We start from the raw sequence: 24,876 nt of genomic DNA on the forward strand, positions 1-24,876 counted from the left end.
AGTTAATTAAGGCTGTGCCGGGTCTTAGTTGCGGCATGCAGGCTTCTTAGTTGCGACATGTGAACTCTTAGTTGCGGCATGCATGTGGGATCTAGTTCCCCGACCAGGGATCGAACCCGGGCCCCCTGCATTGGGAGCACGGAGTCTTACCCACTGGACCACCAGGGAAGTCCCAAGAATTCTGAGTTTAAAAGTAACTTATTTAAAGTTATTCTTTTTATTTAAGCTGTGAATCATACTTTTCTAAATTTTCTGATTCACAATGGGCCAGTTTTACACGTGGGCCAGTAGTAGTAACTATAGTTATTGTTCTCATATAGAACATGCGTGTTAGTATCTCTGAGTAGAGTGGTCGGGGTGATACTTAAAATGGCCACGAGAACAGTGTGGTTCTGGGGACCCTCCAGATCCAGTACGGATGCTGGCGGGGCACCTGGGCAGGCTGTTCCCAGTGCTGCCTCCCCGCCAGGTGCTAGCCTGGGAAAGGGTGGGGTTAACCACACTCAGAGGTAATGAGTTTTCTTGGTTAAATGAAACATGATCCCCTTGCAGCCTGTATGTTCTGAGTTTTGTTTTGTTTTGTTTTTGTAAGATTTATCCACCACCCGAACTGCCAAGAGACTATCGACCAGTGCATTATTTCAGACCTGTGGTGGCTGCAAACTCAGAGAACTCCCACGTACTTCAGGTATTATCAGAGTCAGCTGGAAAGCCAACACATGACCCAGGGACACATAGTAGGCACCACCTGAATGCATCCAAGCGGGGAGAGTTGCTAGGAGAAATGCCTATTCAAGGTACGTGCCGCAGAGAAGATTAAAATCATTACATTTCTAATAATCTGAGTTATCCAAATCAAAATGGAATGTCATTTTCCCACTGAAATTTTTTACATAATTTTGTATTCCCAAACTGTGGGAATAAAATTGTTTATTGTGAATGGCGTAGTTAACAGTGTACACATCCTTTACTTGTTGTTTTCCCACCATCAGTTTGAGTTGTGTCATTAAAATTATAAACCCAGTCTTAAGTGCAGCAGTTTTCAGACTTTTGATAATTGTCCCAAGAATGAAGCAAAGACTAGGGCCATGTGTACCTTCACTTTTTCTGCACAGCCTGGGAACGTATTGTTTTCTTCTCAGGGGAAAAGGGTACTGTTGCTCTTTTCCTGAAAGCCTGAAAGGAATGAGTGTGTCTGAAAGGATGGATAGACGTGGAGAATCCCCTGGTGGGCTGGAACCGAGAGACCCGCTGTGAGAGGTGGACTTGGACTTGCCGTTTGGGAGCCTACTAGGTGCCTCAGCTACAACAGACCAAAAGGGAACTCTTGGTCGCCTGCTTCCTTCCCCAAAGTCGCTCTTTCTTCAGCTTTCCCCTTCCCAGTAAATGATATCACCAGTGACCCACTGCCTGGCCCAGAGCATGGGAACCCTAACTCGTAGCTCCTTTCTTTCCCTGCCTCCCCCTCCCTACCCATCCCCTCAGCAAGTCCTCTCAGCTCTACCCTCAACATGCGAGGGGACCCCATCCACTTCTCTTCGTTTCCGCTGCTTCCACCCTGGTCTCAGCGCCCATATTCTCTCACTTGGATCATTGCAGCAGCCCTTCATTGGTCTCCTTAGTTCCCTTCCCTTTTCTCTGCAGCCTGTTCCCTTTAACAGCAGCCAAATGTATCACTCCCCACCTGCCCCCGCTAAAACGCTCCAGTACTGCTCACACTAAGGAGAAGTCCAGACTGCCCACAGGGCCCTGTGGACCCCACCCTGCCTACCTTTCAGGCCACAGCTTACACCACTTTCCCTGAACCCCCTGTGGTCCAGCCTCGTGAGCCTCCCTCCTGCCCTCTGAACCTGCCGACCATGATGCCGCCTCGGGGCCTTCATATTTCCTCTGCCTCTCTTTTCTCTCACATTTTGGCTCTTTTGCTTTTTTTTTTTGGCTGCGCCGTGTGGCTTGTGGGATCTTAGTTCCCCGACCAGGGATTGAATCTGGGCCCTCGGCAGTGAAAGCACAGAGTCCTGACCACCGGACCACCAGGGAATTCGTGGCTTCTTCTTTTTACTTAGAACTTACCTCAGATATTATCCTTTTAGAGGGCCTTTCCAGGCTTTCCCTGCCCACTATTTAAGCTAGTCAGCTCTCCCTCTGCCCCCATGGCCAGCCCTCTCACACAGGTCGCCCTGTTTTTTTCTCCCCACAGTCCTCCTCTTGGTGGTCCTCTGCTGTTGCTTCTTGGTTTCCTTAATGTCCATCTCCCTCACTAGTGAGAGCAAGACCTCATCTGTGTTACTCTCCCAGCCCCAGGCCTGGCAGTGGGCGCTCAGTGAGCATTTGTGACACGCGTGAGTGTTTGATGGGTAGCTGTGCTCTGAGCCAGGGCTTGTGCTGGGCAGGACCATGGAGATGGTGGTTGCCACAGACTGGAGGTCCAGGGTCTGGGATGTCAGGTTCCTCATTCTAGGACCACTCACTGGCGTTATAAACATCCAAGTACTAACCTCCACTTTTGCCAACTATAAAATAGGTGTGTCGTTATTTTATTACTGTCTAGTTCACAGGGATAGTATGAATACAGATGAAACACTAAATGTAAAATGCTCCCCTCCAATTACATACATTTGTGATATTGAAAATGTGTGTAGAGAGATATGTGAGTATAGATGTCTTATGATACTTTTCATCTCTTGCTATTATTGTTTCCTTTTTAGGGGCACCTACTTCAGTGTTAGAATTTCTGTCCGAAAAAGATAAAGAGAGACTCAAAGAAATGAAGCAGGCAACTGACCTTAAAGCAGCTCAACTCAAGGCCAGGAGTCTGGCCCAGAATGCCTCTAGCAGCAGACGCCAGCCCTCCTCTCCAGACGTCGGACACTGCTCTTGGCACGTGGCACTGAGTGGTGGCACAGCCCCCGTAAGAGCCAGCAACTTCAAACCTTTCGCAAAAGATCCAGAAAAGCAAAAACGATATGAAGAGTTTTTAGTAAATGTGAAACAGGGTCAGAAAGGTGGGTGCTAGGCCTGGGCCTCCCACATGTCACCAGGGGTAGTGTTCTTACTGTTCTGACCCTAGGCCCAGATTCAGAATTGAGGTATCCTGCTCTGGCAGTGTTTTACTTTGCCCTGCTGTGAACACTGTAAAGATTTCAGGCCCTGGCTCTTGACTTGAGAAAGCAAGAACAATCAGTCTGTGTTTCTCTGTATCTCGGGTCCCAAAGATAGCAGTTTAAGTAGAGAGTGTGCCTTGGCAGTGGCTAATGCTAAATTACAGACCATTTACTGTTTGCAAATGCTTGACTTCTGTGTAAGGGTTGCATTTCCTGCCACGAGAACAAGGTCATTTCCCACTCTATCTTAAGATCCTAACCATCTAGCTCTAAATCATAGTCTAAAATTTAACTTACAAAGAGAGTTGGCTGTTGAACCATTACATGGGGAAAAAGTCACTCTATGATCTATGAAGTAAATATGGCAAGATTGAGGCAAGAGATTGCTCTTTTACGCAGTAGTCCTTGTGAGAGCTTGTCAGCAAATTAGAGGGGTTGGTTTTCAAAAGCAGATCTTTGTGTACTGTGCCTTAACTCGCACTAAGATTCCACACCCCTAGTGTTTACATGTTAAATTAAAAAAAAAAAAGTTAGAGAAAGGAGTGTTTTCTGCTCAAACTTAGGAATATAATTAGGATGAATTTTCACTGTCTGGGACTGGTAATAAGTTCCTTGCTTTGAAAATTTAATCAAGCATTAATCCCCAAATGTTTTTCTCTGCTATATACAGTAGACAGAATTCAATAAAAGCATCATTTTGAGGGAGGGAGCAATATTACCTGCCAAGTACCTCCCGCCATGCTCTTAAAAGCCAGGATAATGATTATGTGTTTCCTCTGGTGAAAACTACAGGGATACAGTGGTGCCCACTAGATGTTCTCCTTTAAGTTCCCCATTTTTCCTAGGAGTGAAGCAGTTTCTTGTTCTCTACCCTAGATGCTCTGGAATGTTGTCTTGATCCCAGTATGACAGAGTGGGAGCGACGCCGTGAGCAGGATGAGTTTTCTCAGGCAGCCCTGCTGTATGTGTCTTCCCATTCGACTTTGTCCTCCCGGTTCACTCATGCCAAGATGGAAGACGATTCAGAGCAGGTGGAAGTCCCTCGGGACGAAGAGGTCTGTCGCCATCATTCCCTATGTGGTGAATTTTAAAATTAAAACACTGTATAGCTAAAGACGTTAAATCCCTCAGTGAAAAGACCAAAATACACATGGCACTGTAGAATAAGAAATGGCTTTATGCTTTTAGCTTCCAGTGTACTTTAGCAGAAATGTAGCATAAGCCGTTCTGAAATTTTGGAAGATTGTTTGCAAACTTGTAAATGGAAAAGCAGACAGGTCAGTTTTGTGGCCACCTGATGAAACAGATGACTGTCTTTTCCCAGAATGACGTCAGTGACAAGCAGTCGGCTGTGAAGATGAAGCTGTTTGGGAAGCTTACCCGAGACACATTTGAGTGGCACCCTGACAAGCTTCTGTGTAAGAGGTTTAATGTCCCTGACCCATATCCAAGGTAAGTTGGATAAACCTGCCCTTACATCAGTACTTATTCCCCTGTATTAAAGCTAACTCTCCACCTACATATTCATTTAAATTTCCTTTTTCTAGATGAACTTACCTGTAAATGCTTGGAGCTGCAGACTTTGCAGATTTAACTTCTATTAATTTGTTACTAAAAAAAAAAAGCAGACATCCAGGTAGCAAAGATAGGAAACTCAGATACACCAAGTTACAGAAACATGTCTGTCTAATTTGCCACCTTTTTAATCACACACAGAGAGTTTACATTTGAAATGAAACTTACGTTTTCTGATTCTCTATACAAGTTCAGTACCTTCTTATTTGATTATAAACACCACAAGAAAGAATATACAGTTGAATCAGAGACTTTGTCAGAAAATTGAGGTATATTTTTAGCAGTGGAACTTTTCCTTCATGGAAATCCATTGTCAAAGTTAAATTCTAGGGCTTCCCTGGTGGCACAGTGGTTAAGAATATGCCTGCCAATGCAGGGGACATGGGTTCAAGCCCTGGCCTGGGAAGATCCCACATACCGCGGAGCAACTAAGCCTGTGCGCCACAACTACTGAGCCCGTGAGCCACAACTACTGAAACCCACGCGGCTACAGCCTGTGCTCCGCAACAAGAGAAGCCACGACAATGAGAAGCCCGCACACCACAACGAAGAGTAGCCCCCACTCGCCACAACTAGAGAAAGCCCGCGCGCAGCAACAAAGACTCAATGTAGCCAAAAATCAATTTAAAAAAAATTAAATTCTAGCTCTTACTATAATAATAAAAAACTCATGGCTCCTAAAGTCAAGACATTCCAAATTCTAAAATTACTTTGAGAAGCAAAAACATCTTAAGGGACCTTTTCAACCAAGTAGAAGAGCTACTGGTGAAAAACATGAGATGGACAGCCTTATAGGAATTGGATTTTATCCTCACAGTTGTTATTAAGATTATTTATATATATGTTTCCTTTTCAACCCCCAGTTCAACTTTAGTTGGCTTACCAAGAGTGAAACGTGACAAATACTCAGTCTTCAACTTTCTGACAGTCCCAGAGACAGCTTCCTCACCTGCGACTCAAGCATCAAGTGAGAAAGTTCCACAGCACCGAGGTCCCGACAGTGAGTAGGGCTTCTCCAGGTCCATGGTCTCCACCCCTAGTCTGTCGGGAAGACAGAAGTAAAGGGTCATCTTGTCATAGGGGTACACGTAGTGTGAACCCTCCTTCCATTAAAAGAATCGTTCATATGAATACATTAGCTCGTGCTAAAGTGGTCCAGATATACACTGTTTTGGGTTGGAGCTCTGCTTCAGCATCTGCCACATTCCCAGCACCTTGCACAGTGCCTGGACCATACATAGTAGGCTCGCTGATGTTCTTGAATGAATTAAAGAACCATAATGCAGAACTTGCCTTTTGCTTGCTAATTCTAACATTAGGTCTATGTCCTACCTTTCAGAATCAAGAAAACCATCCAGATGGGATACATCTAAACAAGAAAAGAAAGAAGATTCCATTAGTGAATTTTTAAGTTTGGCTAGATCAAAAGTTGGTCCACCTAAACAAGAGTCCAGTCCATTAGTAAACAAAGAGGAAGAGCATACAATGGAATCAGTCTCAAATGAGGTATTTGGGGCTCTCAGGTTCTCTTTGCCAGGCTGACTGTGGCCTTTGCCTTTCTCTGTGGCGATGCTTTTTGTCATTCGATAGCAGTGGTCAGCGGACTTTTGCTGTGAAAGGCCAGATATTAAATATTTTAGGCTTTGTGTGCCATACGGTATCACAACTATTCATCTTTGTTGTTGAGTGTGAAAGAAACCACAGGCAATGTGAAAAAATTGAGTACCTCTGTGTTCCAGTACAACTTTATTTACAAAAACAGGCAGTGGGTTGGATTTGGCCCATGGGCAGTAGTTTGCCCACATCTGCTGTACAATTCACCAATTTCGGTCATAGCCTTAATCATTTGAGGAGAGGTTATAAACTTCTCTGCCTAGAATGGCTTTCACTTAGCATCAACCACTGAAACAAAATTCAGTGTATTGTATAGAGAATATGATTTTCCAAGTAACAAGTAATCCCTTTTGTGGAGAGTATAGAGAAATTATCCGTTGGATATTTTAAAAGAATTACTGCCTAGGGCTTCCCTGGTGGCGCAGTGGTTGAGAGTCTGCCTGCCGATGCAGGGGATGCGGGTTCGTGCCCCGGTCCGGGAGGATCCCAGCCGTGAGCCATGGCCACTGAGCCTGCGCGTCCGGAGCCTGTGCTCCACAATGGGAGAGGCCACACGGTGAGAGGCCCGCATACTGCAAAAAAAAAAAAGAAAAAGAAAAAAAAAATTACTGCCTAAATAGTTGAGTTGAACTTAATAAAAAGTTGGTTTTATTTCTAATAGCCTCATTAAAATTATTTTTTAAATTAACATACATTAAACTTGACTTAAAAAAAAACTGCAGTACAGTGAGTTGTTAAACATATGTAGATTCATGGAACCACTACCACAGTCAGGAGGCAAAATGATACCATCACCCCAAAAACCTCCCTCATGCTGTCCCTTCATAGTCATACCCTCCCCTCACCCCAAGCCCCAGTCAACCATTGATCTCTCCTCTGTCTCAATAGTTTTGCTCCTTCCAGAACGTTATATAAATGAAATCAGATGATATACATATGTAGCCTTTTGAAACTGGCTTCTTTCACTCAGTGTCATACGTTTGAGATTCATCAGTACTGTGTGTGTATCACTAGTTCCTTCCTTTTTATTGTTTAATGATATTTCACTGTATGGGTACACCACAGCTTGGTCCATTCACTCTTTGAGGACATATGGTTGTTTCCAGTTTTGGGCTATCATAAATAAAGCTGCTATGAATATTCATGTGGAAATTTGTATATGAACATAAGTTTACACTTCCCTAGTGTAAATACCTAACAGTGGGATTACTGGGTAAGAGCTAAATATAGATGTAACTTCATAAGAAACTATCAAACTTTATTCCCAAGGGCTTGCTTCATGTATTTCGAAACTCTCTTGTTAGGTGCATACACATTTAGGATAGTTACATTTTTTTTGATGAATTGACCCATTCATCATTATGTAATAGTACTCTTTATCCCTGATTATTTGCATAGTATGTATTTCTCCATCTTTTCACTTTTAATCTATATGATTATATTTAAAGTGGGTTTTTAATAAGCAACATGTCATGGTCATTAGGTGCTTTATTTTTAAATACATTTTGATAATCTGTATGTTTTAATTTTTGTATGTTTTGACCGTTTGTATTTAATGTAACTTGTTGATGTAATTTGGATTTTGGTCTGCAGTTTTGTTTGTTTTCTATTCCCACTCTTTCTTGTTTCTCTCTTTCTCCTTTCCTACCTTCTTTTGTATCACTTCAGTAATTTCTAGTTTTCCATTTGAATTTATCTGTTATATATTTTTTGACTCTATTTTTGCAGTGATTGCTCTAGGGATTACAATATACATACTTAACCCTTTCACCATGTATTTAGGATTGATATTTTACCACTTCAAGTGGAATAGACAATCCTTCCCGTCCCTTTACTCTCCCTGCTTTACGTTGTGGTCTTATATGTTACAGTATATATACAATGAAAACCTCATCAGACAATATTTAAATTTTTGCTTTCAGTTGTTATACACATTTTAGAGAACTGCTGAGGAGATAATGGTCTATTTGATTTACTTGGATATTTATCATTTCTGTTCCTGAAGTTCCAGGTTTCCCTCTTTTAAAAAAATTTTTTTTAATTCTTTTATTTTTTTGGTTGTGCTGCACAGCATGTGGGATCTTAGTTCCCCGATCAGGGATTGAACCCATGCCTCCTGCAGTGGAAGTGTAGAGTCTTAACCACTGGACCACCAGGGAAATCGCAGGTTTCCTTCTCTTATCATTTCCTTCTGTCTAAGGAACTTCCTGTAGCATTTCTTTTACAGCAGTTCCAACAACTAATTCTCCTAATTTTCTTTCATCTGAGAATATCCTGTATTCCATCTTCACTCCTAAAGGATGTTTTTGCTGGATGTAGAATTCTGGGTCAACAGGTCTTTTCTTTTAGCTCTTTAAAAATGTTGTACCACTTCCTTCTGGCCTTGTAGTTCCTGATGAGAAACCTACAGTCGTTCACATTGTTGTTCCTGTCCTTGTAGTGATGTGACTTTTCCTCTGGCTCCTTTCAAGATTTTCACTTTGTCTTTGGTTTTTAGCTGTTTGGTAGTGATATATCTGGGTGTGCGTTTCTTTGAGATTATTTTGTTTGGGGTTTTATGAATTTCTTGAATCTTTAAGTTTGTCTTTGACCAAATTTGGGGCATTTTCAGCCATTATTTTATTCAAATATATTTTCTGCACCACACTCTCGTGCCTCTCCTGAGACTCTGATGACATAAATGTAATACTTTTTGAATTCGTCCTGTAGGTCTTTGAGCCTCTGTTCTGTTTTTCACTCTCTTTTTTTTCCTTTCTGTTGTTTAAATCAGGTAATTTCAATTGATCTGTCTTCAAGTTCACTGAGTCTTTCCTCTGTCATCTCCATTCTGCTATTGAGCCTTGAATTTTTTATTTGGGTTATTGTATTTATATCTTTTATTTCTTTGCTGAGACCTTTTTTTAATCTTTTCTTCATTTGTCTTTATTCTTGGAGCAGGGTCATAATAGCTGCTTTTAAAGTCTGTCTCGTAATTCCAACATGTTTGTCGTTTTGGTTCTTGTCATTTGGGGTTGGTGTTTGCTGGTTATCTTCTGCAAGTTGAGATTTTCCTGGTTGTTCGTATACGAAGTAAATTTGGCTTGTACTCTGGACACTTTGAATATTATGTAATGAGACCCTGGGTCTTGTTTAAATTCGAAGGAGAATGTTGCCTTTTTGTTTTGTTGTTTTATTTTGCTTTAGCAGACAATCGACCTAATTAGGTTCAGGCTACAAGTTCCAACCCATCTGGGTTGAAATGTCCTTCCATTTTCAAAGCCTTTATAGTACTCTTCAGATCTTTCCTGTATGTGCTCTTCCTGGTGGTTGGTCTGGGACCTGGCTGGTAGTTAATCCCATAGTTCTGTTATCAGAGGCTTTGATTTGCTCATGGAATCAGATCCATGAGCTCAGAGGTGAGCGAGAAGCTCGTAAACCACTATATAGGATCACCCTCTTGAGCTCCTCCTCTTCGTGATCTTCCTGACATTTTCTTCTTTTTTTAAATTTATTTTATTTATTTATTTTTGACTGCGTTGGGTCTTCGTTGCTGTGTGCGGGCTTTCTCTAGTTGCGGCGAGCAGGGGCCACTCTTCGTTGCGGTGTGTGGGCTTCTCGTTGCGGAGCATGGGCTCCAGGCGCGTGGGCTTCAGTAGTTGTGGCTCGCGGGCTCTAGAGCGCAGGCTCAGTAGTTGTGGTACGCGGGCCCAGTTGCTCCACGGCATGTAGGATCTTCCCAGACCAGGGATTGAACCTGAGTCCCCTGCATTGGCAGGCGGATTCTTAACCACTGCGCCACCAGGGAAGACCCGTTCCTTACATTTTCTGACTCTGGGCTCCCCCTTCAAGTCCTCCAGTTAGAAAGCTGGGACTTTAGTTTGCCTGCTCAGCCTTGCACTTCCTGTGACTGTTTCTGCCTGGAGTCAAGTGGCAAGAGGGCAGGAAGGGGAAAACAGCAATAGGATTCACTCCAGACCGTTCGGACCACAGCTCCTGTGGTCAGAGGAAAGGGTTCCCCTCCTTCAGAGCCTGGCAGCTGCAGCCACTACCCATGCCACCGCGGATTTGGAACCACTCCATTTGGGTTTTAATGGCATAAAACCCTAACCAGGGATTCTGGCTCTGTGATATGGTCATTGGCTTAGAAAGCCTTCTAGATTTTCTCAAACCATGTTGGGATAGTATTTAGATAATTTCGGCTGCAATGTCTTGGTTCTTGCTTTTTCACTTATTAGCTTGTGGCCTTAGGAGGGTCTCTTCCCCTTTCTGGGTTATTTAATTTCTTTCCCTGAAAGCTTTCTGAGACAGCACAAATGTGAATGTGCACACTTCTGGTGGAAGGTGGGGGGTGGTGAGGGAGCTTTGCAGATACAGTCATGTGTGTTTGGTGTGCGTTGTTGTTTAATTTCAGTACAGCTCCTATTATATTCCGAAAAAAATAAAAACAAAAAAGATCAGCTTCTGTAGTTATCTGAGAGTTGAATATCTCTTGTACTCATGTACATTTATTAATGTAGACATTATTAAAGGCCAAGACTGTCTGCAAACACTGTCATTCAGTTACGGTCCATGCATGTGACATTGGTATCTGTGGTTTGCCATAAAGGTATATATGATCCATGACTTTTCTAGGGAATTGTGGCCATGATTTCCTGTGTTTTACTGTCAGCCTCTCTCTCCTGACATTTTCTATAATTTTTAAAATTTTGAAACAATCTTAAAAGTTTAAATACAGTACAGATAATTTTGTTTCCTGAACCACGTGGGTATAAGTTGCCAACCAGATGCCCTGTCACACCTGTGTTTCCTTTAAAGAAGGGCATTTTCTTATATAAGCACAGTACATCTATCAAAATCAGGAAGTTAACATTGATACATTACTACTGTCCAATCCTCAGACCCATTCAAGTTCCACTAGTTGTCCTAATAATGTCCTTTATGGCAAAAGAATTCAGCTCAGCATCACTTGTTGCATTTAGCTGTCATGTCTCTTTAGTCTCCTTCAGTCTGGAACAGTTCCTCAGTATTCCCTTGACTTCCATGATCTTGATACTTTTCTTTTAAATTTATTTTTTAAATTTATTTTAAAAATGAAATTTAATTTTTTAAATTTAATTTTTTTTTTTTTGGCCAAGCCGTGCGGCATGTGGGATCTTAGTTCCCTGACCAGGGATCGATCCTGTGCCCCCGGCATTGGGAGTGCGGAGTCGTGATCTTGTTACTTTTGAAGATTACAGGCCAGTATTTTGTAGAATACCCCTCAATTTGAGCTCGTCAGGCGTTTCCCCAGGATTAGATTCTGGTTCTGCATTTTTGGCAGGAACACCTCAGAAGGGATGCTGCTGTGCTTTCGCTGTGTCCTGCCGAGTAGAACACGATGATGATTTTTCCCGTTACTGGTGTTCACTTTGATTATTCGAGTAAGGTGGTGTCTGCCAGACTTCTCCACTGTGAAGTCAGTCTTTCCCCCTTTGTAGTTAAGTACTTTTATTTATTCATTTCTTATTAATTTGTACTTAATACACATTTAAGAGCTTTGAAATCTATAAATACCCTATCCTTCATCAAACTATTTATGTCACTGTGGACCCACGGTTTCCTATTTTATCCAGAGGGATAATTCAGTACTATCATTATTTATTTTAATGCTCCAATTGTGCTAGTTTGGTTAGTTGAAGCCCCTTCAAGTTGGCTTCTGTGTCCAGTTGAAATGTCCCTTTTACCCTCTGAGCATGTCCTCACTTTCTGGGCACAGTAAGATGTTCTGGCCTCATCTTCTTATTTCTCAGCCCCAGCTCTAGAATCAGTCCTTACTCCAAGGTGTCTTGGTTATTTTTAGTGGGCAATGGTATGCTTTTCTTCCTTAATTTTTTTCTATGAAAAGGGTTTACTTTAAAATCATAAATTCCACTATCTTGTGTCGGTTTTCCTCACGTGCGTATTTGTAACTCTGCTTCAGAAATTGGAGGTGGTGTGGGACTGGGGAGGGACCCCAGGCCGAGAGCAAGGAGAGCTTGGTAGAGTCCAGACCCACCCTGGGCACGTAGCATGCGTGTGTCGGTGACAGAGCCTCTTGTCGCCCCTGACCCACGTTCTTCAGTGGTAAAATGGAAGGACTGAAGTGGGTTCTGATCTAGGCCAGTCCTGGGCTCTCTCGTCACTGCTGTTCACACTTAGCACGTTAGATTACCCCACGTTTGTCTGGTGATCAGCTGTTAGGATGTGGGAGCCATGTCTTCTTCATACCTTTGCTCCTTGTTTATAGAATGGAGTGTATACCAAGTCACTGCCTCTTTATTGGCTCACCTGACTCTCCATACCTGGGCTGCTTTTAGGAAGGGTGACGTGTAATTGCAGAGGGGATCTCCAGGACCATTTTGTTGGCTTGTTCTCGGTGCCTTCCCCATTGTGTGGAGGCCCCCAGTTTTCTCTTCAGCACTTTTATACGAGTACACTGTCTTCACTACCTTTCACGTGGAACCTCTGAAGGCTCGGATAGACTTTTGAAAACAGGACAGAGGCACTGTGCTAGTCCCTACTCCTTTTTCTGGGTCCTTTGCAATTCTGATTAATGACCTGTTTCCACGTATAGCTTCAGCTGCTTCTACCAGTCAGCACAATATACAGGTGTTGAATCAGAAGCACCACAAAAATGATGCCATGTGAGTGATCATTGTTTAGTTAGGCAGTGCGTGGGTGCGGAGACCCATGTAAATGAGCACAAACATAAGTATGTGTGCATATGTGGGCATGCGTGCGTGTGTGTGTGTGTGCACGGGTGCCATGTTCCTGAACACGTGTCTCCTTTCACCCTTGCTTCTTCATTTCTGACTATTATTTCACTGTTAATACAGGTAAACAAAGGTGTGGATTCACAGACTGAAGGAGAGGGTAACCGCCCGTCCATGGACTTATTCAAAGCCATCTTTGCCAGCTCCTCAGATGAAAAGTCTTCATCCTCTGAGGATGAGCAGGGCGACAGTGAGGATCATCAGGAGGGTACCAGGGAAGCCGACTTCAAAGGCTCCCAAGAGGCTGACGTGGTGGAAACGTCATCTGTGGCCCAAGGTATGTCACATATTTTAGACTTTGGGATCTAGAAAAGAAAACAGTGATGTTTCTAGAGAGGCTGCTTTCTTCATTTAGTGTGTGATTTGGAGCCAGGATAATTAGCAATTGATGATCTTTTGATGATGTTTTAATCTTCTGTATTTTTTAAGTTAAAAAAGTTGTATTTAATTATAGTTAATTTACAATATTATGTTAGTTTCAGGTGTACAACATAGTGATTCAAAATTTTTGTAGATTGTACTCCATTTAAAGTTGTTATAAAATATTGGCTATATTCCCTGTGCTGTACGATATATCTTTGTATCTTATATATTTTATACATAATAGTTTGTATCACTTAATCCCCTACCCCTCGTTTACCCCTCCCACGTTTTCTCTCCCCACTGGTAACCACGAGTATGTTTTCTGTGTCTGTGAGTCTGTTTTTGTTTAGTTATATTCATTCAGTTGTTTTATTTTTTAGATTCCACATGTAAGTGATAACATACGGTATTTGTCTTTCTTTGTCTGAGTTATTTCACTTAGCATAATACCCTCCCAGGTCCATCCATGTTGTTGCAAATGGCAAAATTTCGTTCTTTCTTATGGCTGAGTAGGATTCCATTGTGTATATACACCATATCTTCTTCATCCATTCGTCCGTTGATGGACACTTAGGGAGCTTCCATATCTTGGCTATTATAAATAATGCTGCTGTGAACATTAGGGTGCATGTATCTTTTCAAATTAGAGTTTTCGGGTTTTTTCTGGAAATATACCCAGGAGTGGAATTGCTGGATCACATGATAGTTCTATTTTTAGTTTTTTGAGGAACCTCTGTACTATTTTCCACAGTGGCTGCACCAATTTACATTCCCACCAACAATGTACAAGGGTTCTCTTTTCTCTACATCCTCACCAACATTTGTTATTTGTGGTCTGTTTGATGGTAGCCATTCTGACAAGTGTGAGGTGATATCAAAACCAGGATGATGGAAAAAAAAAAAACCACAACAAGATTTATACCAGCAGTTGTCTTTTCATTATGTTGATGGTTTCCTTTGCTGTGCAAAAGCTTTTTAGTTTAATTAGGTCTTATTTGGTTTTTGGCTTTTTAAAAATATTTACTTAGTTATATATTTATTTATTTGGTTGCACCGGCTCTTAGTTGCAGCAGGCAGGCTCCTTAGTTGCGGCTCCCTGGCTCCGTAGTTGCAGCACGTGGGCTCCTTTGTTGTGGCATGCGAACTTTTAATTGCGGCATGCATGCGGGATCTAGTTCCCCAACCAGGTATCAAACCCGGGCCCCCTGCATTGGGAGTGCAGAGTCTTACCCACTGGACCTCCAGGAAGATCCCTTATTTATTTATTTTTGCTTCTGTTTCCTTGCCTTAGCAGACAGATCCAAAAAAATATTTCTATGATTTATAATCTTTTGTATCTTTAAATGGGGTGGAGCAGAGTTTTTTTTTTTTTCTCTCTATCTGGTATAAATCTCTGATATATTTTTAGGATGTAGAGATGTGTTTGATAATATTGATTTTCCTACTTATCCTAGTTGAGGAGAATTAAAAAATAGTAGAATTTTCATTTAAAAAATAGCTTCTTTTTTTTTAACCTGGTTGCTGATGAGGTGCCAGGATTAGTGGAAAACATTTGGTGATGACATATACAGGGTTTCTTCCTGCTTTCCTCTCTGTAGGGCAGATTGTATGCTCTGGAACAGCCATCAGATGGGCATTGCCTGGCACATAAGTAGCACTTGGTAGATGGTGTCTGTTCTCGTTACAGTGAGTCTAACACCTGGTTAGTAGCCTGTATCCTTGTTCTCTTTACCCCAGCCAGGAGTTTGGGCATAGGAAAGGAGGCTGTCTGGTGCTTGCAAGGGTGGGAGACTTTTCAGATGTTTGGGTGGGTGGACAGAATTTCCCATCTCAGTTTTACATTGTTCTGCCTGCCCCTTTCAGTCTGTGGTGGACTTGGGTTTAATTTTTGAGGGCCTTTAACCAAAAAGTTACATAGAGATATAAAATATTGTTTGTTCTTAGGTGATTGCAAATGTCAGCCTATTTTTTTCTTTGTGAGAGAAAAACAACTTATTTTTTTATTACAGAGTCATATATTACTTGAAAAGTTTAAAAATATAGAAATATAGGGACTTCCCTGGTGGTCCAGTGGTTAAGAATCTGCCTTCTAATGTAGGGGATGCAGGTTCAATTCCTGGTTGGGGAACTAAGATCCCACGTGCCACGCGGCAACTAAGCCTGTACGCTTCAACTACTGCGCCTGCACGTCACAACTAGAGATCCCAAGTGGTGCAACTACTGAGCCTGTGCGCTCTGGAGCCTGTGCCACAACTAGAGAGAAGCCCGCACGCCAAAACAGAAGATCCCACATGCCACAACTTAGACCTGACACAGCCAAAAAAAAAGAAAAGAAAAGAAATGTAGAAAGCTTAAGTCTCTGGGAATTCCCCCTTCCCAGAGATAACCACCATTAATGCTTTGATGCGTATTTTTCCGGACTTTCCCCATCTTTCTCTCTTCTCTCTGAAAACCTAATCATCTCTTTTTAAAAAACGAGATTATTAATGTGAACACGATAATTTGTTTATATTCAGTTTTTCTCCTCTGACGATTTATTTTGAGTGAAATGAAGCCTTCTGAGCTGGGACATAGTCTTACATCCTGTTTTTTAATTAATTTTTGGCTGCGTTGGGTCTTCGTTGCTGCACGCGGGCTTTGTCTAGTTGCAGCGAGCGGGGGCTACTCTTGGTTGTGGTGTGCGGGCTTCTCATTGCGGTGGCTTCTCTTGTTGCTGAGCACGGGTTCTAGGCGCACGGGCTTCACTAGTTGTGGTGCGTGGGCTCAGTAGTTGTGGCTCGCAGGCTCTAGAGCACAGACTCAGTAGTTGTGACACACAGGCTTAGTTGCTCCGTGGCATGTGGGATCTTCCCAGACCAGGACTTGAACCTGTGTCCCCTGCATTGGCAGGCGGATTCTTAACCACTGCACCACCAGCGAAGCCGTACATCCTGTTTATTTGTAAGTCTTTATTCTCCTGAGATGGCCCTTCCTTGAGGTTGTGTTTCTACCTTTTATTTTTATTTATTTATTTCAGTTTTTGTGATATTGTATTTAGTCCTCTTGGCTGACTTAATCACATTGTTGTTTTTGTTTTTTGGCCATGCCACGTGGCATGTGGGATCTTAGTTCCCCGACCAGGGATCGAACCCACGCCCCCTGCACTGGAAGTGCAGGGTCATAACCACTGGACTGCCAGGGAAGTCCTGATGGTGTTTCAACCTTTTAGGTCTCAGGTGATGTGGAGTGTGTGCCACAAGTACCCTCACCACCCCTGTGGTACAGCCCCTGGGGCACCTGCTTGCAGGTGCCCTTGTGTGACTGACATCCCAACTCAAATGTCCAGGAGGTCAGAGGTTGGGCCTGTGTGTTCACTGCTGTGTCCTCAGCACCTGGCGTGAGCTAGTTACGCGGGGTGCTGACGAAAAGCACATGCTATCTGGTAAAAACAGACATTTATTGAAGACTCAAGCACATTAATATTTGGCATGTATCTAAAATTAATATCCTGGTGTTTTTCAGCTAGTGAGCCAGCACCCCAGGAGCCCGCACCTTTCTTCCCGATTCAGAAGATACAGATAGATGAAAGAGAAGAGTTCGGCCCGCAGCTGCCTCCCGTCTTCTGCCCCAGTGAGTCGAGAGCTCCTTATGTCATCTGTTTGCATTGGGGCCAGAGTCTCCCCCAAGATAGGACAACTCTAACCACATTGTTCTGTCTGCCAACGTAATCCAGCATGAGGCTGACCAAATATATATGTTTGTTTCTAGTTTATCCGTTCTCAGCCATGTTTGGAAAATCAGTGCTTCCACCTTGTGCCTAAATGATAGGTGTTGCTTTTCAGCCTTAGAGTCCTTTAATTTTTTTTTTTCACTTTTTAACAGATAGGGCCCTACGTATCTCAAATTTTGTCACGTATAGAGATAAAAAAGTAAAAATCTAGGGCACAAAGATGGGATAGGAATTGTAGGGAGAAGGATATTCTGAGACTTCTGTATACTTTGGCTAATGCAGCAAATAAAACTAATCCTTTCAGAAGTAAGTACAGCTCATCCTCCTCGCCCAATATCTGTTAACAACTTCTGTTCAGTGCCGGCTTAAACTGACATCTCATGTTAAAATGTTTAGACTGGTTGGCATCTCTTTGAAAGCTGAGTTAACAAACATCTGATAATAGGGCCCAGATATAGAAATGACATAAAATTCTATTATGTACTTTATAGTTTCCTGTAGTGCCCACATATGCATAGTGGCTTGGTTAATTAACCCAGCCTTCAGAGATGAAAGCAGAGAGGAGTCAAATGTGTGAAGTTTTGAAAAATTGTGGTGAATGTATTTCTCATTTGTGTAATTGTTCAGATCTTTAGTTTAAAATAAGTGTCGGCACTTGAAAGCTAAGTTAGTTATGCCCGTTTCCCAGATGGTTCTTGATAACCTTGTAATAGTTGATAACTTAATTTGGTCTATGGGCTATTTTCCAAAAACTAGCATCAAAAAAAAAAAAAAAGTTTGGGGAGGTCAACCTGGGAAACATTTGACCAAACTGTAGGACTAGAAAATTGCAGGCATTGGTTAACTGGGTTTGGGAAATAAACCATACTCCTGAAATACCTCGGAATTTTTCTTTAGGTAGGAAAAAGTTGATTTAATGACTTACACTGTTTCTGCTATAGATAATTTTCTGCTGGTTTGATGACCTGGAAGTTAATGACCTATGAAAACGTTTTGGTCAGAATTTGGAGGTGGAGAAGTGGAGTGCATGCAACTTGTTTAGTCTTTTATTTCTTTTTTAATTTAATTTTATTTATATTTTTATACAGCAGGTTCTTATTAGTTATCCATTTAATACATATTAGTGTATACATGTCAGTCCCAATCTCCCAATTCAACCCACCACCACCACCACCACCCCTGCCACTTTCCCCCGTTGGTGTCCGTATGTTTGTTCTCTACATCTATGTCTCTGTTTCTGCCATGTTTACTCATTTTTGATGATCAAGTACATTATTTTGTTTTGGTGCTAATTTTTTAGTGTTTCTGCTTATAAGACAAACTCACATGAAATGTGCTTTTGTAAAGGGTGGACGGTGTCACAGGGGCGGACAATTATGTGCCAGGTTCTGGGCTATGGGATTCATGTGCACGGTCCCATCTAATTCCCTCTGTGTCCCCAAAAGGATAGGGATTCTTATTTTCCCCATTTTTCAGACAGGAAAACAGACTTGGAGAGGTTTAGCGACATGCCAAAGACCACAGACCTGCTGACAGAGCCAGATTCAGACTCTGGTCTATCTCTGAGTTTACCTGAGGATGTTAAATGACCGAAGGCTGGTAGGCATTCTGGTCTGACTTTATCTTCATCTGGCAGATAAGACTGTGGCCAGACACCACTGGATCACTCTGGTCTTAGGTTGAGGTTTCTGGCAGTTTCTAAATATAGATCTACAACGTGATATGCTAATCTGCTTGTTTATCAGTGAGGCAGGGCAGGAGTTCTGCCTTAATGGTAAACATCTGTCTACGTCAGACTCCTAACTCAGTAATTTAGCCTTCTCTTCCCCTATAGTCTCTAAGTAATGTCTTTATTACATTCGTGTTTCAGATGCTCGTCAGAAACTTGAGGCACCTCTCAAAGAGAAACATAAAAAGAACAAAGAAAAACACAAGACCAAGAAAGAGCACAGACGGAAGAAAGAGAAGGTAACTTCTGGGTGTACCAGGATCAGTGTGTGGGGTCAGACGCCCCTGCTTCTGTCGTCTAGACCAGCCTCCAGGGGTGACCCATGAAGCCAGTCAAGATGGAGGCCACAGGTCTCTCTACACCTTGACAGAAATGTTGATAGTCAATGGAAACCCTCGATTTTCAGAAAAACTTTTTTTTCTTTTGCTTTGACCACATCACACGTCATGCGGGATCTTCCCTGACCAGAGATCGAACCCGTGCCCCCTGCCATGAAGCACGGAGTCTAACCACTGGACCGCCAGGGAAGTCCTGTTTTTCTTTTAGACAGAATATCTTAATTTATTCAGTTCTACTTAAAATTTTTTTTTTATTCATGAACATTAAAAAGTAGGAAAAAAGGACATTTAAATATCTTAGAGTTGAGACTTCCCTGGCGGTCCAGTGGTTAGGACTCGGGGCTTTCACTGTGGGGGCCAGGTTCAATCCCTGGTCGGGGAACTAAGATCCCGCAAGTTGCTCGGCCAAAAAAATAAATTAAATATCTTAGAGTAATGGTTGAGTATTAAATAACAGAACAGTTAATTACTGTGTTTAATAAAACAATTGTTGTTAATAAAATATTTAGATAATGAATAAAAACATTTGATATTGATTATCATTCAATATTAAAGGAAGGTATTAGTTTGCACATTTCTCAGCTACTTTGCCATCATTACAAATAGAGATTTGGGTCTGTAGCTTGCCATTTGAAGTGATGGACGCTTAAAGAACACTGTTGACACTGCTGTCTCAACATCCGTGTCTTCTTTTGAGTCATGGCACAGGCTTTTAATTCAGTTAATGTTAGTTAGTGCTGGGTACCCACAGTGATCTGGGTAGTAGTAGAATTGATTAGAAACAGTTCCTCTTTTGGCTACCTGAAAAAAGGATTCTTGAGCATGGAAGGTAAGAGAAGTTCTCCTGGAGGGAAAGGAAAGAAACTGGTGCCGACAGATTTGAAAACCAAACTCATGTGTTTCTCACCGGCATATGTGCTGTTCTCTGACCTTCTACCAGTTTCTTCTTTGTGCTTTTCCAGGGAGCTTGCCATCCTGATATGTGGTTTGTCACATATGGCTAAAGAAATGGAGCGGGCAGGTTCACGGGCGGGGGGGTGGGGGGACGGGGTCACCTTGGATGAGATGGGGGCTGAGTGTCATGATGGGGTCCTTCCTGTGCCTGCTTGGTTCTGCTGCGTCTGTCGCCAGAAGATCAATTCTGTGAGCATATGCGCGGTGGAGAGTGTGCCCAGTTGTGTGTCCTGGTCTGTCCCACACCAGGCTAAAGCTCCCCCAAGTGAAGTTTTTTGGTTTTGAATGACTCCAGCAACCAAATGCCTCATTAGCCTGCCACTGCGTGGAATTAGGAAGGGAAACACCCATTTGTTCTCCTTGATTTGTTTATTTATTTATTTCAGAAAAAGAAACACCGGAAGCACAAACACAAAGGCAAGCAAAAGAATAAAAAGTCAGAGAAAAGTAGTAGTTCCGAGAGTACGAACAGCAGTGACAGCCAGAGCGATGAAGAAGGGGCCGCAGACCTGTCACCCCAGGAGCTGCTGAGACGGTAGGCGACAGGAGACAGTAGGCTTTCAGAAACCCTCAGAGGCTCGTTGAAACCTTGCTGTGTTTGCATAGAGGGAAATGTCAGAAATGATAAACTTGTGCTTTTAACTCGTTTTTTAAAAAGTTAACTTTTAATTGCATAAGTAATACGTAAATATATTATTGTGAAAATTCAGATCTTACAGATAAGGCTTGAAGTGGCCCGTGACCAATTCCCCAAATCTCTCTTCTCTCCACAGTAACCTCTGTCATCTGTTGCTTTGTAACTCTGAAGACTTTTTTGCACAGCCACACACACACACACAGAGGTACATGTGCATTTTGTTGCACGTTTTTAATATAAATAATATAACTTTATGTAGCATAAATCAAGAGGGAATGAACATTTAGAAGGAATAAATATCACCAAATTGTTTCCACAAGTGGCTCTATCCATTTAAATTAGGAAAGCACCTTGTTATTACGTCAGTTACAAACAGCACAGAGATGTTTGCCAGCCTGATGGGTGAAGAATGGCATGTCATCTTCGTTGCATTTCCTGAATCAGTAATGAGGCTGAGCAGCTTTTCCTGTGTGTCTCAGCCTTTGCCATGGGCTCTTTTGTGAATAATGTGCTCCTGTCCTTTGCACAATATTCTGTTTTCTGTTAGATTTTTATACTGGTTTTTAGGTACTGTTTTTACTGATTTTTAGGAATTTAAAAATAATTCTGGATAGTAATCCTTTGTGTTTTAGAGTGTTACCTGTTATATGACTTTTAACAATCTTTGTTGAACAGAAACTTTAGTTTTGGGAACACTCAGTTTTACAAATTTTTGTGTTGTTGTTGGTATGTTTTACATTTTGTCTTTTTAAGGCCTTCCCTAATGTAAGGTTTTGTATATATATATAGACTATTCTCATGCTTTTGTAGTTTTGTTTTGGTTTAACCTATTTGAATTGTTTTATTTTCCTTTTTTTGTGTGTGAACAGAGTAGGGTAGGCATCCAACTTACCTTTCTCCAGATAGATGGCCGGTTGTATTAGTGAGAGTGAGTAGGCGAGCTGCGATGAAAAGAAACCCTCTCAACCCACTGGCACAGCACAGTGGAGCATAAGTTAAATTGAGAAAGTTACTCAGGATCCCAGTTTGTTCCGCTCTAGAATGTGACCCTCAGAGGAGCCGAGGGGAACGGGTTGGAGGATGGTCTTGGAGGTTGTTATGGTCCTGCCTGGAAGTTGCTGTCTTCCCTTCCCCTCCAGCCCCCGGGCCAGAGCAGCTGGGTGGCCCTGCCCGGCCAGCACGGGACCAGGTAGGGCAAGTCCAGTCGTGGGCCCAGGGTGACGGGGGACATGGCAGGTGCAAGCCCTGGCCACTCGGCCCCACCGGTGCTCTGGGCTGTTAAGGGAGGTGTAGCTTGATCAGATTCTAAATGCCTGTGCCCATGTGGATCGGTTCCTGGATTCTCTGTTCTGGTTTCTTAGCCATTTTTTTTTTTTTTGCGGTACGCAGGCCTCTCACTGTTGTGGCCTCTCCCGTTGCGGAGCACAGGCTCCGGACGCGCAGGCCCAGCAGCCATGGCTCACGGGCCCAGCTGCTCTGCGGCATGTGGGATCTTCCCGGACCGGGGCACGAATCCGTGTCCCCTGCATCGGCAGGCGGACTCTCAACCACTGCGCCACCAGGGAAGCCCCCAGTTTTCTATTTTTTCATCCGCCCTCTTTCAATTACTCTGGCCTTATAGTATATTTTGCCATCTGGAAAGACAAGTGCCGCTGCCTTGTCCTTTTTCATTTATTTCTTTAGAATGGACAGGACCTTCTCATGGTTCAGAAACAATACGGATATGAGCATTTCAGTTTAATCCAGAGCCCCCTGAAGCGGCTGTGTTGATTCATGTTTCCCTTTCCTCATGGCATGTGCCAGTGGTGATAGGGACGGGCCAGGCACTGTGAGGCACACCATGGGTGTGGGCTCGTTTAATCCTCACATAAGGCTGTGACTTGTGTCCCCTCCTCTCACAGGCGGGGAAAGCAAGGCCCAGGGAGGCCCACTGACCCTCACCAACACCTGATATTTTCACCCTTGACCGTTTGGGGCCACGTGATGAGTCATTCCTGCGGGGAGGCATTTGCGCTTGCACACGTGGAAGCCCCTCAGTGCCCATCGGGAGGGTGTAGTGGGGTGGGCTGAGCACAGCAGTCAGAAAATGTGGGCAGGTAGCTGTGTGCTGACTTGCGTCTAAAACTTAACCATTTAGAGACCAGAAGCTGCAGAACCGCGTATATGCCTGGTACTGTTGTCACCAGGCCTTTGGATTTCCCCGCATGCACATGTATGTACATCCTTGCATAGAAAAGGGCTGGAGGGGTTCTTACTCCCCTGAGAGCACTTATCTCTGAGGGGGGGGACTGGGAGAGAGGGAATGCAGCGTCTGAGGTGTGACATGTATTTAAATATTACTCTTGTGGTTGCTAAAGGTATAGTTTCCATAGCCCCTCACCCCTAAGCTTCCTAGGTTCTCCCCAGGGAGCCTGGAGGGGGCCCCCTCCATCTTTTGTGCCTCACTCCAGTCTGTGTATTACCTGTCTGCATCTCTCTCCTGCAAGGGGCATTTTGAGGGTCACGACCACATGGGTCTTACTTGCATCCCCAGCGCCTGGCTGAGGTCTCACTCTTGTCAAGGGCCCCTGCTGCTTTCCTTCAGTGACAGCACAGCCTAGTTCTGGATGGACTTGCAGTCTGCCCCCTCCGTCCCCTCCCCAGGAGACACTGATCTTCCTGCTGTCCCTGTAAGTTAGCTTTGCCCATTCTAGAATTTCACAGACGTGGAAACATACAGTTTATTACACTCTTTAGTGCATTCACACTGTAAGTTCCCAGCTCCGTGCATGTTCACTCCCTGAACATACCTAGAGCAAGGAATAAACCAGCACTCCAGAAGCCCCTCCCACTTAGCATCCCCACCCCCGCCCCCCAAAGGTAACCACTCTGGCTTCTGTCACCGCTGATTACTCTTGCCTGTGTTTCACGTTTATTTAAGGGACCCATGTACTATGAACTCTTGCATCTGGCTTGTGAGATTCCTCTGTATTGGTGTAGCAGCAGCTGGTTCGTTCTCATTGCCACAGAGTATTCCTTTATGGGATACACCGCAGAGTATTCATCTGTTCCGTTGTTGGGGGCATTTGGTTTTCCACTTAGGGGCTGTAGAGCGCGAATCTGGAGTCATTGTGACCCAGCTCTTTTTTTGTTTTGTTTTTTGTTTTTTTTGGCTGTGTTGGGTCTTCGTTTCTATGCGAGGGCTTTCTCTAGTTGTGGCAAGCGGGGGCCCCTCTTCATCGCGGTGCGCGGGCCTTTCACTGTCGCTTCCTCTCTTGTTGTGGAGCACAGGCTCCAGACGCACAGGCTCAGTAGTTGTGGCTCACAGGCCTAGCTGCCCCGTGGCATGTGGGACCTTCCCAGACCAGGGCTCGAACCCGTGTCCCCTGCATTGGCAGGCAGATTCTCAACCACTGCGCCACCAGGGAAGCCCAATGACCCAGCTCTTGATGAGTAGAGCTGCCGTGAACATTCTTGTGTGCACGAAGCTGAGATTTAAGACTAACGGCTCAGGAGCTTTTGGCCCTGGAGCAAACATGGTTTTGTTTTTTGTTTTTTTAGTTCCTTCCAAAGGTCATACAGGAGATAGGTGTGTGCACCCAGGATTGGAACTTGCTTTTATAAATGGGTCTTAATATGAGATGTGGAGGAGTGAGTCTCCCTGTGTGTCTTGGGGGGAACAGAATCTTAAGAGTGCGGATTAAACGGTACTTTCTTTCATGGTGTGGGTCATCCTCTGTATTTTGTGCCACTTTGGCTCAGGGAGAGGCCTGGCATTCTTCTCCCCTGCTGAACTGTCTGGTTTTTCTGTTTGTATCTAACTTTCCTCCTCTCTCTCTTTTATTTCCTTTTCTAGGCTGAAGCGTCTTCCACTAAGAAGGCAGTAATTGAATTCTGCCCTGGCCTGTCCCAGTACCAGATCTCCTCCAGGATGGAAGTTCATTGGTCACTCAGTTAATAGATTGTACAGATTGTATTTATATGTAAATTTTTGCTGTAAAATAATTTTTTTTTAAAACCTTGACATTGCAAAGCTTGCCTTGGAAGGTTGCTGAAATTTCTATTTTTAACTTTTAGTGTCAGAGGAAAAATCTCAGACTGTAC

General features: G+C 43.3%; 1 protein-coding gene across 2 annotated transcripts in view; it reads left to right on the forward strand.

Moving 5' to 3' along the window:
* Window positions 1-24,789, forward strand: part of GPATCH1 (G-patch domain containing 1) — a gene marked incomplete at its 5' end in the record, with an annotated part of 43,733 nt that extends 18,944 nt beyond the window's left edge. Inside the window, 11 exons of one of the 2 annotated variants that reach the window (XM_082861990.1) lie at window positions 593-797; window positions 2,709-3,005; window positions 3,981-4,159; window positions 4,429-4,556; window positions 5,543-5,679; window positions 6,019-6,185; window positions 13,127-13,340; window positions 16,928-17,035; window positions 19,006-19,103; window positions 20,543-20,691; window positions 24,629-24,789. In XM_082861990.1, the coding sequence (XP_082718116.1) occupies window positions 593-797; window positions 2,709-3,005; window positions 3,981-4,159; window positions 4,429-4,556; window positions 5,543-5,679; window positions 6,019-6,185; window positions 13,127-13,340; window positions 16,928-17,035; window positions 19,006-19,103; window positions 20,543-20,691; window positions 24,629-24,659 (1,713 nt within the window). In that variant the 3' untranslated portion in view covers window positions 24,660-24,789. Of the gene's footprint in view, window positions 1-592; window positions 798-2,708; window positions 3,006-3,980; window positions 4,160-4,428; window positions 4,557-5,542; window positions 5,680-6,018; window positions 6,186-13,126; window positions 13,341-16,927; window positions 17,036-19,005; window positions 19,104-20,542; window positions 20,692-24,628 lie in introns of those variants that run through there. The other variant, XM_082861989.1, reaches the window with a different exon arrangement.
* Window positions 24,790-24,876: the final 87 nt, after the last annotated feature.

Source organism: Leucopleurus acutus (genome assembly GCF_964270905.1).
Source record: "Leucopleurus acutus genome assembly, chromosome: 20".
Taxonomy (NCBI): Eukaryota; Metazoa; Chordata; class Mammalia; order Artiodactyla; family Delphinidae; genus Leucopleurus; species Leucopleurus acutus.